At 41.4% G+C, this 15,786-nt stretch overlaps 1 protein-coding gene across 3 annotated transcripts in view; it reads right to left on the bottom strand.

Annotated features, from left to right (window-relative positions):
- Positions 1–1,390: 1,390 nt before the first annotated feature.
- Positions 1,391–15,786, bottom strand: part of INAVA (innate immunity activator) — a 301,511-nt gene continuing 287,115 nt past the window's right edge. For all 3 annotated transcript variants that reach the window (XM_044076668.1, XM_044076665.1, XM_044076666.1), the window contains exon 10: positions 1,391–2,845. In XM_044076668.1, the coding sequence (XP_043932603.1) occupies positions 2,738–2,845 (108 nt within the window). In that variant the 3' untranslated portion in view covers positions 1,391–2,737. The remainder of the gene's footprint in view (positions 2,846–15,786) is intronic.

The raw sequence follows: 15,786 nt of genomic DNA, 5'->3' as shown, positions 1-15,786 counted from the left end.
CTTTATGACATTAATATGTAATGAATAATTTTCAGCTGCATATTACAGACCTTTTTATTTGACAGCGAATGGCGCAGGATCTCAAACTCCTACAGCTGCTAACATGTGGCCCCAAACCCCAATACTTCTCTGCCACCCTAGAGTTCCCATTGCCATTAATCCATTAATTTCAAAGCTTACTATCACTTTTAACTGCCAGCAGGGAGTATGTGGACATTTTGGCTAGGAGTAATGCTGGGGTATAATGCAGGGGTATTTATTTATATGCCTACCTATCCTGATTCAGTGATATGCAAACTGTGCAACTGCAGCAAGCAAATGTCACATGAGCACCTACCAAGTATCTGCTTTGATTCAAGTAGGTCAGTAGGCATGTGTGGAAAATGCGTATTAGATTTTTTCAGCATTAGAGGACTGAAGTAGTAACATAAAAGCTCCGTCCCATAAAATAAGGAAACGGACAGTCAACCGATTGACAACTTCCAAAGGCAGCTGCCAAAAATTCAGGCTGCTTGTTGAACCTGGATCACTGACAGAAAAGTTAGCAACATACCTCCATGCCAGCAAGACTACACAAACTCAACATCACACTTTCTGGTAAGGCATTTTGAAATACTACATAACCCTCAGAGTCATGTACAAATAAAAATCTATCTCAACAACAAATCAATTTACATCGTGAATATTCAGTTTAGCTAAACTTCTGAGCAGCCATTAACAGTTTTTTTTTTTATTCCAAAAGACTTAAAACTTTTAAAAAATATATAATTCACTGTATTTGTTCAGATTAGGTTGCACAAAAATGTTATACACTAAATTGCACCTGTTATCTTCTGCAATGCCACAAGCCATATTTGCTACTCATGCAGAAATTTAAATGAAAAAAGTTTAAAGTTTAAAATTTGTAATAGTACGAATTTACATAGCCACATTCCCAGCATTTCAGGCTGCCTATTACCTATCAGATGCCTGACCTTCAGATGTGGCTAAAGTCTAACAGAGACTCATCTCATGAGGTTCCATGATGGTCACTGGAGATGCAAATCTTGCTGATTTTCAGAAGTTTTGGAAAAAAGAGGTAGAATATACCCATGAAGCTTGTGCATAATCTTTTCCAGTGTCAGACATGCTAAAGAGAGTCTGGAATATTCACCAAATCAGTTAATCAAACAGTACATTCAATTAAAAACTGCTGCTGCAACATTTTGGCAAAATATATGGCACAAATGAAAGAGGGTCATCTGACAACTAAATTACTTAACTTTGCGGTCAAGTCACCACAGATAAAAATGATACACTTAAGTTTTCCATTAGAATTATGCTAACTGTTAAGACCACCATCCTGCTTTTAGCAAATGGCTTCTCTGGCAAATTTCAACTAGGTATTTTCGCAATGTTCTTCAGTGAACCATCCTGTTCCACTAGTGAACTATAACCAAGTAAGTTCTTAACAAATGTGACTAGTATGACATGCCCTAAACTTGACCTGAAAAGCTCCTTGCATGGCCTAACTGTACATGGGAAGCTTTAGCACACACGTAACCAGTGATGCCCTAAACTGTACCTGGTAACCTTTTGCACAAACTTGCCCATTGCTGTCCTAAACTGTACATGGGAGTCTTATGCAAACACATATAGTGCTGCATCCCTTAAAACGAACCTCAGAATTTCTGATATCATTGTATTCAAAGTCACATGCTGTACACTGGCGTCTATACCACTGTGTGTTCCGAGTGCATAATGTAATCGGGTAAGGTCTTTTTGTTGCTGTAACTGTTATTTGGATAAATGGCTTTCTGGTTATGAGCTTCAGAGACTTCTTGAATGATTTCAGAGAACTGACAAATGACTAGCAGCATTTCTTAGCAACCTCCTGATAAGTATAAAGTTTCAGCAGTTTATCTCCCATACAAGATCTTGCCTTCAAGCATCAACAACCAAGGCACAGACACAGTCTATATAGCTTAATGAGTGTAACCAAAGTAGACCATCAGAGAAATAATTGTTAAGCCAAATATTTCCAAGATTTCACATAGAATGAACACTAACTTAGGTTTTTCTCCTTCAAGTATTAATAAAAATACCCCTTCAAGTATTAATAAAAATACTTTTTTTTAAAAAACTAATACATATAGTTAACTGACAAGTGACACAACAAAACATGTCCCGATACAAAACAGCTGACTGCATAAATCTACTGCTGCATAGTTTATAATGGGAGGAACAATTCCTTTTTCAGCCATGACTTGACAGTCTGGTTTAAGTTGTTCTTGGAACATCTGGTGTGAGTCACATTATTTGTCAGAAGGTAATATGTTCTCTTCATCACAGTTCAACAAATGATTCCAACCCAGACTGTTGAAAGCCACCTCCTATATGCAGTGTTGTTCGCTGTGGCCTTAATCTTGTAAACATGAACTAGACGTAACTATACAATAACACTACATGTCATAATGATTCCAGTTTGGCTATATTAGTCAAAGCATTTCATTACTACCCTGCATTTTTACAGAATTAAAAGTCCACGTTATTTGTAGTTTTAGCACTGAATTAATGTCCAACAACTGTTCTGAGTAATCACGTTTCACCACAAGTCCACAGTTACACACATTGGTGTATACTTCCCTATAAAATCCATTCATTTATGTTCACAGAAGGGTTGAGCCCAGGGAAGAGGCCCCCAGGTGTGGTGCGGAAGACAGCAGGAGCCTGCCTGCTTGCCTGTAGAATGCACTGTTCACACTTGACTGACAATCTCTGCTTCCTCTGGCAAATACCACTGTGATGGGACACCATCAGGGTTCCTTTTCAGCACATGCCTCTGTGGAGAGTGTTTCTGTGGAGCCTGAAATATAAGACAATCAATTTAATTGTTAGTCTGAGTCCCATGATACTGCAAAACAATCGGGGTCATATTTTATCCTGGAAGGTAACACTAGACAAGAAAAAACATTTTAAGCACGACTTAGAAAATGCAATGTACAAATTATTAATTTATCATGTAGGCATCACATTAGGAGAAAACTAGAAGAAAATATATTAACAATAAAGGTCAAATGACCAAGAAAATGTAACACAAATAATGACATACTTTCTTAATGTATGCATCACTTAGGAGTAACCTCTTCTAACTAGAAATATGGTTTATTTATAAATGTTTATTTCATGCCACCAGAGGCAGGGCTATTTCATGGCAGAAACAAAAGACTGCGCTCAGACGCATGCATCTGTGACTAGCCTTCATGGCTACTGCACACCAAGAAGGAAAAATAATCAAAAAGAAATACACTATGTATCGCCGCTTAGTTAGGGTCAAATTATTCCCAGCTCCATATAATCTGCTCTTCAAATTTTCCCTTAGAACTAGTCAGTTTTTTAGTTTTAGCACTAAAATCTATTTCTTTGAACTCAGCACTTGTTCAGAACTCATTGTAAGCACTAAATAAGCTAATTACTACAGCACTCAACTTTCCTCACTTATCTAGAGGAAAACAGTTTTTAGTACTTAATAAATAAGCACCCATCCAGACGTGTCTAAGGGTCAGCTCCCGGTGTTTTCTCCTGTCTACCTGATGAATCTGGGCATCTTGAGGCAATGCAGCAATTGCCTCATGGACGCAGACAACCCTCTCCTCCTACCACCCAACACGACAACCTGTGAGAGATGCACATATAGCCAAACTGGAAGCAAAGCTCTCTTCACCCAAGACTGGACTAGACAGTCAAGAGAAGAAGGTAAACACTTGCACCACACCACGCTCATCACATAGTCCCTCAAAACCTACACCACCAAAACACACACAAAGAAACACAAAACAAAAACCTACATTCGCGGAGGCTCTCAATAAAAATCTGCCCAAGCAACAGAGCCCTCCAAAGCAGAAACGCACGCAACCTCCAACCCCCCAACACAACCCAAATGACACATAGCCCACAAACTCAGTGTGCTACTCAACCACAGCCCATAAGGCATAACAACGTACCCAACACTCGAGTTATAGGTGACTCTACAGTCAGGCAGACTGATGTTTCACTCACCAGGCTAAAGAAGGAGAAAGTTACTGCCAGCTGCCTGTCAGGTGCCAGGATCCGCCAAACAATGCACGCACTCAGGTCACTCCACAACAAGTATAAATAGACTCTGTCATTGTCCATGTTGGTGTGAATGACCTGAGACGTACCTCCCTGGACTACATGAAAAGAGACAGAGGAGCTCTCCAGTCTTGTAGCCCAGGCAGGTATGACCCTAGCCCTGAGTAGCATCCTGCCATCACCCAGAATGGTACCACAGTACAAGGACAAAATGATTGACTTCAACAATTGGCTAAGCTTCTGGTGTCATTCTAAAGGGATGCAGTATCTGTCTGCCTGGAATGACACAATCAACAGACCACGATGCTTTGCCAGAGATGGCCTGCACCTGTTGCCCTTGGGATTCCGGATACTGGCTAAGGCTCTTGCCACCCCTATAGTGCCTTTTTTAGGCAAGGTTCAAATGACAAATTCACCACCAAAACAGGTACAAGCAAGCAAAGTCTGAGGGCAACGCTACTTAATGCTAGAAGTCTAAACCTCAAAATGCACTCACTCGAGGCACTCCTTAAAATGGAGAATATTGATATCTGTGCAGTGTCAGAGACCTGGTTCAAGGCTCCAGAGAGCACCCCTGCATTACTACGCTATAATTCATACCACAACTTTCGGCCACCCAACCTGGATGCGGAGGCGTGTCCATATTTATTAAGGATACCCACACCTCCAGGTTAGTTGCGCAGCATACTGCATCCGAGATTATCCAAGTGCAACTAACTCTGGGCAAGACTGCAATCCAAGTTGTAGCTTGCTACAGATCCCCCACCATGCCCCAGGATTCCCACTCCTCATTTCTAGATACACTGGAAAATATTAGGGTACAATCCAACACCCTAATAATGGGCGATTTCAACTACCCCATCATTAACTGGGAAAACTACTCATGTACCAACTCTTTAGCTCGACGTTTTCTGAAATTCATAAATTCCAACGCCTTGGATCAACTTATCCACACCCCCACCAGGGGCAGCAATATCCTAGACCTGGTCATTACCAACATGGGTGACCGGTGTTCCACACCAAAGGTCAATTCCTCATTGGTCAGATCCGACCACAAGCTAATCACCCTAGACATCCACATCCCATCCCCACCCCCATTAGGGAAACTACCATAAAAAGTCAACTTCACGCTTCTTCAGACAGAAGTGGCAAACTTCACGACACCCATGCAGATGGACAATAGAGGTACGACTGCTGAATCATACACAATTGCACTTTATAAGCACTTACATGAGTGCATGGATTATACTATCCCTAACAGAACTAAGATGCTATCCTCCAAAAAAATGAAGCCAATCTGGTGGTCCTCTGCCATAAACAAACTCTACAACAGAAGAAAGAAACTGTTGCAAAAAAGAGTAAAATCCCATGATTGGAGGAACTCCCTGGTCAGCCTCAGTAAGAAGCTGAGATCCCTCATAAAATCCTCCAAAGCTAGTTATGAAAACAAAATTGCCACTGATTCTAAAGACAACCACAAAGCATTCTATAGCTATGTCAAGAATCTCAATGGCAACACTCAGATCTGCTCTGAGTTACAGCACAATGGCACTAAATATACAGAACCAATTGATATTGCCAACATCCTGGCAGACAGGTTCAATGCTAACTTTACCTTTCTCACCCCCAAAAGGGCCCATCTCTATACCAGAAGAATGCAAAGTTGCTGTAATCATGGCTGCACAGGTAAAAAACACACTCTCCAAAGCCAAGAACACAGCATCCATGGGACCTGACAACATCCCAGGCTGCATTCTACATGAACTACAGAGCGAACTGGCACCCCACCTAAGTTCCATGTTCAATCATAACCTCACCTCAGGCTTTGTGCCCACTGAAAGGCGCACAGCAACAGTTATCCTACTCCACAAAGGGGGAGCCACCACAGACCCCGGGAACTACTGCCCCATTAGCCTGACGAGCCTGGTCTGCAAGGCTCAATGCCAAAAAGTGCATTGTCATCCCCTTTGGTAAAAACTCTGTACCCATGAACTACCACATAGGTGGTAGTAAACTTAACACCGAAAGTGTGATAAGAGACCTTGGGACACAGGTGGACAGTAGTCTCTCCTTTGATAATCACATCGCCACAGTAGTCAGAAAATCCTTCTACGTGGCACACCTCATCACCAAAGGTTTCTCATCCAGGAAAAAAAGAGGCAATTGTTCCCCTCTATTCATCACTCATTAAACCCATTATAGAGTACAGCACCCCTTTTGGTATGTACCTCACAAGACATCTACAACAAAGGGAAAGACCACAGAAATACCTCACAAAGAGGATCACCGGCCTCAAACAGATGCCCTATGCAGACCGTCTCAAAAATCTTCAGCTTTACTCCGTCGCATATCGCCTACTCAGAGGCAATCTCTGTCTAACATACAAAGCTATGTCACACCCAGAGCTGTTGGAATGCTCCACTTAAAGAAATCCCAATCCCTCCTAACTACACGCTCTAGGGACCTAAACCTTGTCACCACAATAAACAGGACATGTTGGAGGGATAGATTCCTGTCCCAAAGACTTCCCATACTCTGGAAAAAACTACTTATCTATATCAAACAAAGCTCCTCATTAGCACTCTTCAAGAAAAATCTTGATGACTGGATGGAAGATAGGAAATTCACCCCTGGGATCACTTCTGTGGCTCTGCTCGACAGTGGCACAGGAAAATAATTTTCTTGTGTGACAAAAGCCAGGGTACCTTTTTGGCTAGGCTTATATAGGCCCTAGGGCCAATAGCCTAGTACCTACCTATGAACCTATAATCAGTGGCATGAAGACACCATAATGCAGCTAACATTGTGTACAGTGTATATTCTGCCTGAAAAATCAATCTGAACTTAAGGAGTCCACAAAGGACAGTCTGAGACAACCAAATATGAAGTAGCCTTACAACAAGTGCAGCCAGCCATCACCAAACACTGCTTAAATGCCAGACAGGATGGGAGGAGTAAATGGGCCAGATAAGGTGCCAGGAAGGCTGGGTGGTAAGAGCCAGTACACTGGTCATTATAACTGATGAGATGAGCTGCTACATTTTACACTGTATCTGAAAAGAGCAAGTATATGCATGCTACAGCTGGTGAGAAAGGTCAGTACAAAGCATGCTGTAGTTGATAACACTGGCTGGTACGCACATGCTTCAGCTGGTGAGAAAGACAATACCAGACACCCTGTATCTGGTGAGAAATGCAGGTATAGACATGCTGCAGCTGGTGAGAAGAGCAGGTACAAGCATACTAAAGTTACAGCTAGTGAGAAGGACGGGTACATGCTTACTATAGTTACAGCTAGTGAGAAGGACGGGTACACGTTTACAATAATTACAGTCAGTCAGAAGGGTGGGTACAAGCATATTATAGTTACAGCTAGTGATAAGGCCGAGTACATGCTTACTACAGTTACAGCTAGTGAGAAGGGTGGGTACAACCAAACTATAGATACAGTTAGTGTGAAGGGTGGGTACATGGTTACTATAGTTACAGCTAGTGAGAAGGCCAGGTACATGCTTATTACAGTTACAGCTAGTGAGAAGGGTGGGTACAAGCATACTATAGTTGCAGCTAGTGAGAAGGGTAGGTACATGCTTACTAAAGTTACAGCTAGTGAGAAGGATGGGTACAAGCATACTATAGTTACAGCTAGTAAAAAGGGCAAGTACATGCATACTATAGTTATAGCCAGGGAGAAGGGCAGGTACACACTATAGTTACAGCTAGTGAGAAGGGCGGGTACAAGCATATTATAGTTACAGCTAGTGTGAAGGGTGGGTACAAGCATACTACAGCTGTAGCTAGTGAGAAGGGCGGGTACATGCATACTATAGGTTATAGCTAGTGAGAAGGGTAGGTACATGTTCACTACAGTTGGTGAGGAGGGCCAATACCCAGTATATCATAGCTGGTGAGAACATATGCATGGCAAATGTTAGCAAAGCATAGGCCTTAGGCCAGTTTAAAGTAAACACAAGTCTAAGGGCATACTCAGACTGAAATGATATCACAACTCAGCACTAAACATACAGTGCGAGTGTGAAATGGTTCATTTAATGCATTGGGGAGAGCAAAACCTGGTTAATGTGGCTTGGAAGCAATACAAAGCCCATGTGACCTGGACTGTTTAACCAGGTATTGACAGAACAGGATGGTACCCAGATCTGCTGGGCTCCCTTAAAAAATGGCATGAAGCATCCCACAAGAGTGGCAGTCCTACTAAATATTAATGTAATTGGTAGACAGGGGTCACACGTGGACTGTGCACTACTCAGCAAAGACCAGAAACTTCAGCAAACGAAAGGGGAATAACAAAGCAAAACTGAATCATTGCAACAAATGGAGAAATGAGAACAAGCTGAAAATTGAGAGAGAAGGGAAAAAACGGGAAGAGTTTAACAACTTTAAGTATTTTGGAGGGATGGTTGAGGAAAAGGGAAATCTGAATGAGGAGGTCAAAGCTAGAATCAGTGTGGTGCTGCAGCCAACTGGCATAGAGTGTGAGGTGTAGCCTATGACAGAAGAATGCAAAAGAAGCTGAAAAATAAGGTGTACAAGAGTGGTGCCACCAGTACTACTGTAGGGTACAAAAACCTGGGCAGTAAAAGCAGTGCAGTTCAGGAAGTTAGAGGTGATGCAGATGAAATGCCGGAGATGAGTTCTAGGATGAACACTATTGGACACATGACAAAATGAGGAAGTTAGAGCAGAAACCAAAGTAGCTCCAATTGCAAAGAAAGTTTGAAAGAAAAGGTGATGGTGGTTTAGGCACATGTACAGGAAAGCAGAAGACAATGTGGTGAAGAAGATTTGAGGCAGACAGGAGGAAAGCAAGATAAAACAAGGACATTCAGCAAAGACTGACAGATTGTGTGAAGGAAGACCTGTAACAGTAAGGCATGACTGTCAAAGAAGGTAGGAGTGTGGCACTGAATCAAGAGAGATGGCGACAGATGACCCTAATTGGAAAATGGAAAAATAGGGGTTGTTGTTGTTGATAATTCCAGTAGATAAAGTGCCAATCTTGCCAAAAATAATGGGGATCAAAATATACAGAAAGTTATATAATTTGGTACCAGCATCTATGTAACAGGGCTCAGTGCTGGCATAGGGCTTTGTGCTGGGCACCCTCCCATTTGGGATATACTTCTCGGATGCCAAGGCAAATGTAGATGGCCTTTGGCTCACCAAGTCTGCAGATGACTGCAAGTTGGAGGCAATTACTTGACTCCCCAAATGATAAGGTCTGATGCAGATTAATGACCAGTGTCAGAGCCATGGCCTCAAACTAAATGTGAAGATGTGTATAATAATACCCTTTGGAGAATCAAATACCTCTGTAAATTACAACACTGATAGCACCCTCCTAAGAGTGGACCCAGTGGTGAGAGATCTGGGCACTTAGACAGACAGTAATCTGAACTTTGACCAATATGTGTCCACATTGGTGAGGAAATCCTTCTGTGTGGCTTAGCTTATAATTAACAGCATGGCATCCAGGTCTAAGTATGTCATAATACCACTGCACTCAGTTCTCATCAGACCAATACTTGAGCACAATGACCCCTTTGGCAAGATTCTCACCAAAACTAACAAGTATAACCGACATGTCATATGCAGACTAATTAAAAGCCCGATCACTGTATTCAGTTTCCTACCCATTACTGAAGGTTACTGAAGGGTGATCTGTGCCTGACCTACAAGGCAGTATCTTTTCCAGCCCTGATGGAAATGTTGCACATGTGCAAATCTAACTGCACTAGGACTACCCACTCCAAACATCTAAACCTGATTTCTGACATGAATAGATCAAGCTGGAGAGACAGATGTGTGTGTGCTAGAGATTGCCCCTCCTCTGGAATAGGCTTCTTATTCATCTTCAAGTATAATCTGGACCAATGGATGGGGAATCGGAAATTCACTCTTGGGGTGGCACCCATGCTCCTTAAAGATAGAGAGGGTCTGTAAAAACAGTCAAAACCCTGCTTCCCGACCCTTGTTATCTTTCCCTTAGGGATAGAAAATTGGGTAAAAGCTGGGTAAAACTGGCTAGGCTAGTAAGGGCTCTTAAGCCCTTATCCTGGTAATCTCCTATGAACCTATATAACTTTTTTTGAGCAGACTGAAAAAAAATCACAGCTTCTACTCTTATAAGATATTCAAGTGTCTGGCACACATGCACACACATACATTAAATACACTGCCATAGACTACACGCAATGAATTTGCTCAAGTCAACAACAAATTCAGTCTGGAAAAATGAAAAAAAAATAAAATAAAAAAAAAATAAGTCTGTGGTGTCATTGATCAAGTTATTTCCTGTTCTTGTCCCTAATGTATGATGTACTTGCCAAAATGCATTCCATTAGTGCTCTTTGGCAATGGTGCTGGGGGTCACTTACCCCAAAACTAAGCCATTTGCACTCTTTTAAACATGGTACAAATTCTGCAGATGGATTTGAAGTCCAGTTCTATGACAGCTGTAGGGAATTTAAGGTTGCACAAGAGAAACGGACAGTACCTTGAAATAAATGCTAACCCTACATACATTACGTTAAAATTACAAGGTTGGAGGAGGACTTGCAGGCATGGTAAGTGACAGGCTTGTGTGTAGCATATGCTATTCAAGTATAGAAAAAAATGTTCTCTAAGATTTAACACTCAATCAGCCACTGAAAACAGTGGTATCACTGAAAAAATAAGCAGCAGCAATACACCCACACAGTATAAGATTTTCTGTTTGCTTATTCCAAAGTTACACAATCACAAGTATGACATTAGCAATGCTTTTCAAGTAAAAATATGTCTAGATGGGAATGGATGAGAACACATGAGAAAACTTTGAAAAGTTTACCATCACACAAGAAGAACTACAGAAGAGAGACTATAAGACCATCAAATCAAGTAGATAAAACTGGTTTGAGGTCTGTACTCATGCAGACAGCTAAAGCAAGACAGGATACCTGGAGAAGATCAGTAAATCAGTTACGCAATATTAAGCAAAGTGAATTATTGATTGATAGTTGATACATAGTGTGAGCATATTCAAGGTAACAGAAGATGTTGAATTACAAGAATAACTGCTGCAGTAATCAGAATGCTCATGAATTAGCCACAAGACAATGTTCATCCGGCGTGACTTTCAGAACTTTGGACAGCTCCTGCAAAGGACTGGTTCCCCTTCATCCCACTCTGAAGATATATATAGGATGCTCAGCACAAAAGGAAGAGTTGCCTACAAAACCTTCAGTTCTTGATGGGCATCAACAATTATATATGGTTATGAAGGACTGCACTGTTTGGGCCAAATTGTTAACAGCTTCCCCAAAAAGGAGGGAGGAAGATCACAAGATCAATAATCCTTGAAAAATGCATACACTTGCAACTCCTTCCCTACATCCTAGACAATAAACTTCTTTCCCCTACTCAACATGGATTTAGACCTGCACATAGTACTACCACTGCCCTTCTGTCCTTCCTTGAAATCATCACCCACGCCTGAGACTCTGGCAACATTGTATCCACACTTCTCCTAGACTTATCAAAGGCCTTCAATACTGTTTCCCACAACCTTCTCTTATCCAGACTCTCTCTTCTCAATCCCCCCCCCATTAACTGGTTTTCCAGTTACCTTTCTAATAGACAACAAGCCATCAAGTGGAGAAATAGTACCTCTTCCATCCTTCACACTCCAACAGGAATTTCACAAGGCTAAATATTGGGTCCCTTACTTTTTAACATCTTCATTAATAATTTTCATCGGTGTATTCCTAGTACCAAACTTGTCCAATACGTGGATGATTCCACCATAATTTGCTATGCTCAATCTCTCCCCAAACTCATGCAACTAACAGAAGATACCTTCTCTTGTACAGAGTCTTGGATGCTAAACAATCACCTTGCTCTCAATGCATCCAAAACCAAAATCATAATCCTTACCCCATCTAAAAACACCTCTGTTGATAAAAATTCCTCCTGCATAGTCAGTCAGAATAAGATTCCCATTGAAATCATCTTCCATACAAAACTTCTAGTTGTTATCATTGATGAACATTTAAAGTTTGACATTCACATACAAACTAGTATTAAGAAAACACACCAAAAGCTCAAAATGCTGTACTGTCACAGCCGTGATCTCACTCCATCATCCAAACATATACTGCCTATTTCCTACCTCATCCCCTCTCTCTTGTATGGAGCCCCTCCCCTCCCCAACCTTCAATCCTCCCTAAAGTCAAAACTGTCATTCTGCTACAATAAAATCTCTAAGTTTGCTACCAGGGCCAAATCCTCCTCCCACCACAGTGATGCACTCCACTCCTTGGAACTGGCTGGAACTCCCCCACTATCTCTCTCATAAATTCATTTTCAAACCCATTAACTGCCCTTCCCTCTCCTCCATACTCACCTTGCATCATCCTGACAGATTACTCAGGTCCAGTAACCAGAACCTCCTCAAAGTGTACAAACCCTTACACCCTCCAGGGCAACTTCTCCTGCCTTTCTCCCTTGCTTTTCTATGGAATTCAACCCCCCCCCCCACATTTGAATCACCCAAAGCCACTCTGCCTTCAAGACCATGCTCCATTCCCATCTCTCTTCTCACTGAGAATGTTCATGCTCTCACCCCACCTGACACTATTTCATTTCTGCTCCTCCATCCATTTTTTTCTCAAAACTCACCCTACTGACTCCCTTCATTTCATTTCCACTTCCTCTCCCTTGTTTCCTTTCTTATAACTCAACCTATGCACCTCTCACTGATCCACTCTCCTCCTCTAAATCTTCCTACCTCTCACCTCATGAAACTGAGTGCATATATGTCTGCACACCAAATTATACTTATGTACTCCAAAACACTTGTGTTTTTTTAATTTCATTCAATGCTTTGTTACAACACCTTGCACAAATGTTATTATTCTGTCTTATATGTTACTGTGTTTTAGTAGTTTTTGAAAATTGTAATTTACTTGTTACATTTGTTGAGATTAGCTTTGTAATATGCGTATATGGAGCTTTTCTCCCTGGGCCTCCATTGAAAACGGGCTCTTTTCGGCCCAATGGACTTTCCCAGTTAACAAACTGCAAATAAATAAAACAAGTTAGAGGTAAACATCTATCTCTACTATCAATCTCTCTGATTTTCTGACTGTAGCAAGGAAAAGGAGAACAGAAAATCATACAAGGGTTATGAGAGGAAGACTATAAAGAAATGAGCCTTGTATTCAAAGATCTACTGTTCTGGTGAGTGCATTCACACAACTGTATTACACTCATCATAAGGATCACTTGCCATAACAGCAGAGTTTCAAAAACAAGGACCACTGTCACAGTATGATTCATTACATTGGAGAACAGTACTAAAACAGTACATACCATAACTACAGTAAGGCAGAGGAAAATGTCCTCTGCAAGACTGTAGAAACAAGCCATGCTTGGCATAGAGAATGCATCTTTTTCTATAATACCTACAGAAGGTGTGAAGAGAAGTCTGGGTGGCTGCTTCACAAATCCACTTCACTAATGCACTTTTGAAAAAGACAACTGTGGTAGCTGCCAACTCAGAGAAGTGAGTCTTAACCTGTCCGTGAAAATATTTTCTATGTTGGTTTTTACATATAAACAATGGACTTAGCTAGCCATATTGAGTTTGTTTGTAGACTGGTCCATCTTGCATCCCAGCACAAAGGGAACAAACATTTGGTCTTTCTGACAGTCTTTTTCTTATTATTTTTATATTACTTATACTATTTTTATATTAATGTTTTTTATTATTATAACACTGCTGTCTGTGTAAGCCCGCCAGATACAAAAACCTTTCTCCCTTACTCTGAGGCTGGGGTAGAAGACATCACTGGGCAGGAAGGAAGGGTTAGTCCTAAGTATCACTGTATCCCTGTGGACAATTCTGTAGGATTCGTTAAACAGTTCTGATGCTCTCATTGCTGGTGTAGTTACTGGAAAAAAAAACGTTCCACACTCTGAGGATAGGAATTTAATTGGAGCTGATTCAAAAGTGACAAATAATTTCTCCATATAAAATATTAAGTTCTTAGTTTTCTTTGTGGGCTGTTAAATGAAGGACCTTCTTAAAAAAAATGCTTAACTATGTAAATAGAGACCAATGGAAGATCCAGGGACATGGAAGCTGAAACAGCCGAGAGGCTTATCTTCATTGAGGCATATGTCATGCCTTTGTCAAAAAGGCTTACAAATCAAGCATGATATCCTGGACTGAGACTCCCTTAAACTGAATTCTATGGTCACTACACCATGAAGAAGCCAACTCTATTTTGTCAGGTAAGATTTCCTCGCAACAGGCTTCCTAGCTTTCTTTAGTGTATGTAATATTTCCATAGGGACAGACTTCCAGCATGGAAGTAGTCTTCTGTGTTGATGCTCTTTGAATTTGGATGCACTAAAACCCCTCACACTCCCAGTGGGTTAGTAGTGTGTGTTTTGGAAAATCAGTAGTTCTTGCCCAGTTAAATACAGAAGCTGTAAGAACACGTACTGCCCTGTCCAAAGGAAAGCTATTAGGATGACACTCATTCTGTCTTCTTGTCTTGTGAAGGGCAATGGGGATGATACGACAGGAGAGAAAGCATGCAGGAGGCTTCTGTTCCACTTTAGTGAAAAGACATTCATTGTCCATATCTCTCTGCATGGGTTTCTGGTGCAGAACTAACTGAGTTGGTGAGCAAGTGGTGAAGTGAACAGACCTATCTCCAGGTGCCCCATTTTACAGTAAACTGTAGGAAGTCTTGGAGTCTTCATCGAGGTTGTGTGTGGGCCTGCTCACTAGGTCTGCCAAGGAGTTGCCAGCTGAAGGGATATAAATGGCCTGCAAGTGTAGGTTCTGGATGGTCAGATTCTAGGCAATCATGGCTGGTATGCAAAGCTGGTAAGAGTAAGTTCTTCCAGGCTTGTCGATGTACCACATGGTTCTGGTGTTGTCCAATCCTTGGGTTGTAGTGGTGTTATCCAGGACTACCTTCAGGAAACCTGGCTTCCAGTTTATCCTAAATGTCTGGAAAGCATATATACCTCCCTGATATGTGTATGCTTGGCCCTATTTTAGTGATTTCACAATCCCCAAGACTTTAAATCCCCTGACTGACATCCATGGCAAAGTCTAATGCATCTATTGCCAGACTTTGGTATCCCTATGGGGGGTTACAAACCACATTCCTAGACTGACCAACAACTGTGATGCCCACTATTAACATTTTTTAATCAGTAACAAGTTCATTAGTGGATGAAGGTGTTGATGCCGCAGGTTCTATAGGTAATTTTCCCATGTGTAGCCAGACTATGAAGACCATGTGAATGGATGATGACATGTACAGGATAGACCTATGTGAATGGATGAGGATACATACCACATATCTTCAGGGTAACCCTTTGCTTGCTGCCATTAACATCTTTATTGTTTGTAAGCAAAAACAATTCATCAGGGACATCCTTTCAGGTGGGAAGGACAGTTGGATCACTGAAGAATCTATGACTACTGTCAGGAAAGTATCCCTGTGACAGGGACAAGACTGATCTTCAGAATGTTGAGGGTGGTACCCAAGCTGGATAGGCATGATGGAGTCTAATCCAAGGTCTTCTTTACCACGTCTAGGAAAAGGATCGTCATTCAGGCATAGGAAAAGGATTGTCATTCAGGCATCAGATATGGGTAAGTACAAAGAC

Source organism: Protopterus annectens, chromosome 7.part0 (assembly GCF_019279795.1).
Source record: "Protopterus annectens isolate FY-2018-M chromosome 7.part0, PAN1.0, whole genome shotgun sequence".
NCBI classification, from domain to species: domain Eukaryota; kingdom Metazoa; phylum Chordata; order Ceratodontiformes; family Protopteridae; genus Protopterus; species Protopterus annectens.
This window is presented reverse-complemented; position numbering and strand designations above follow the sequence as displayed.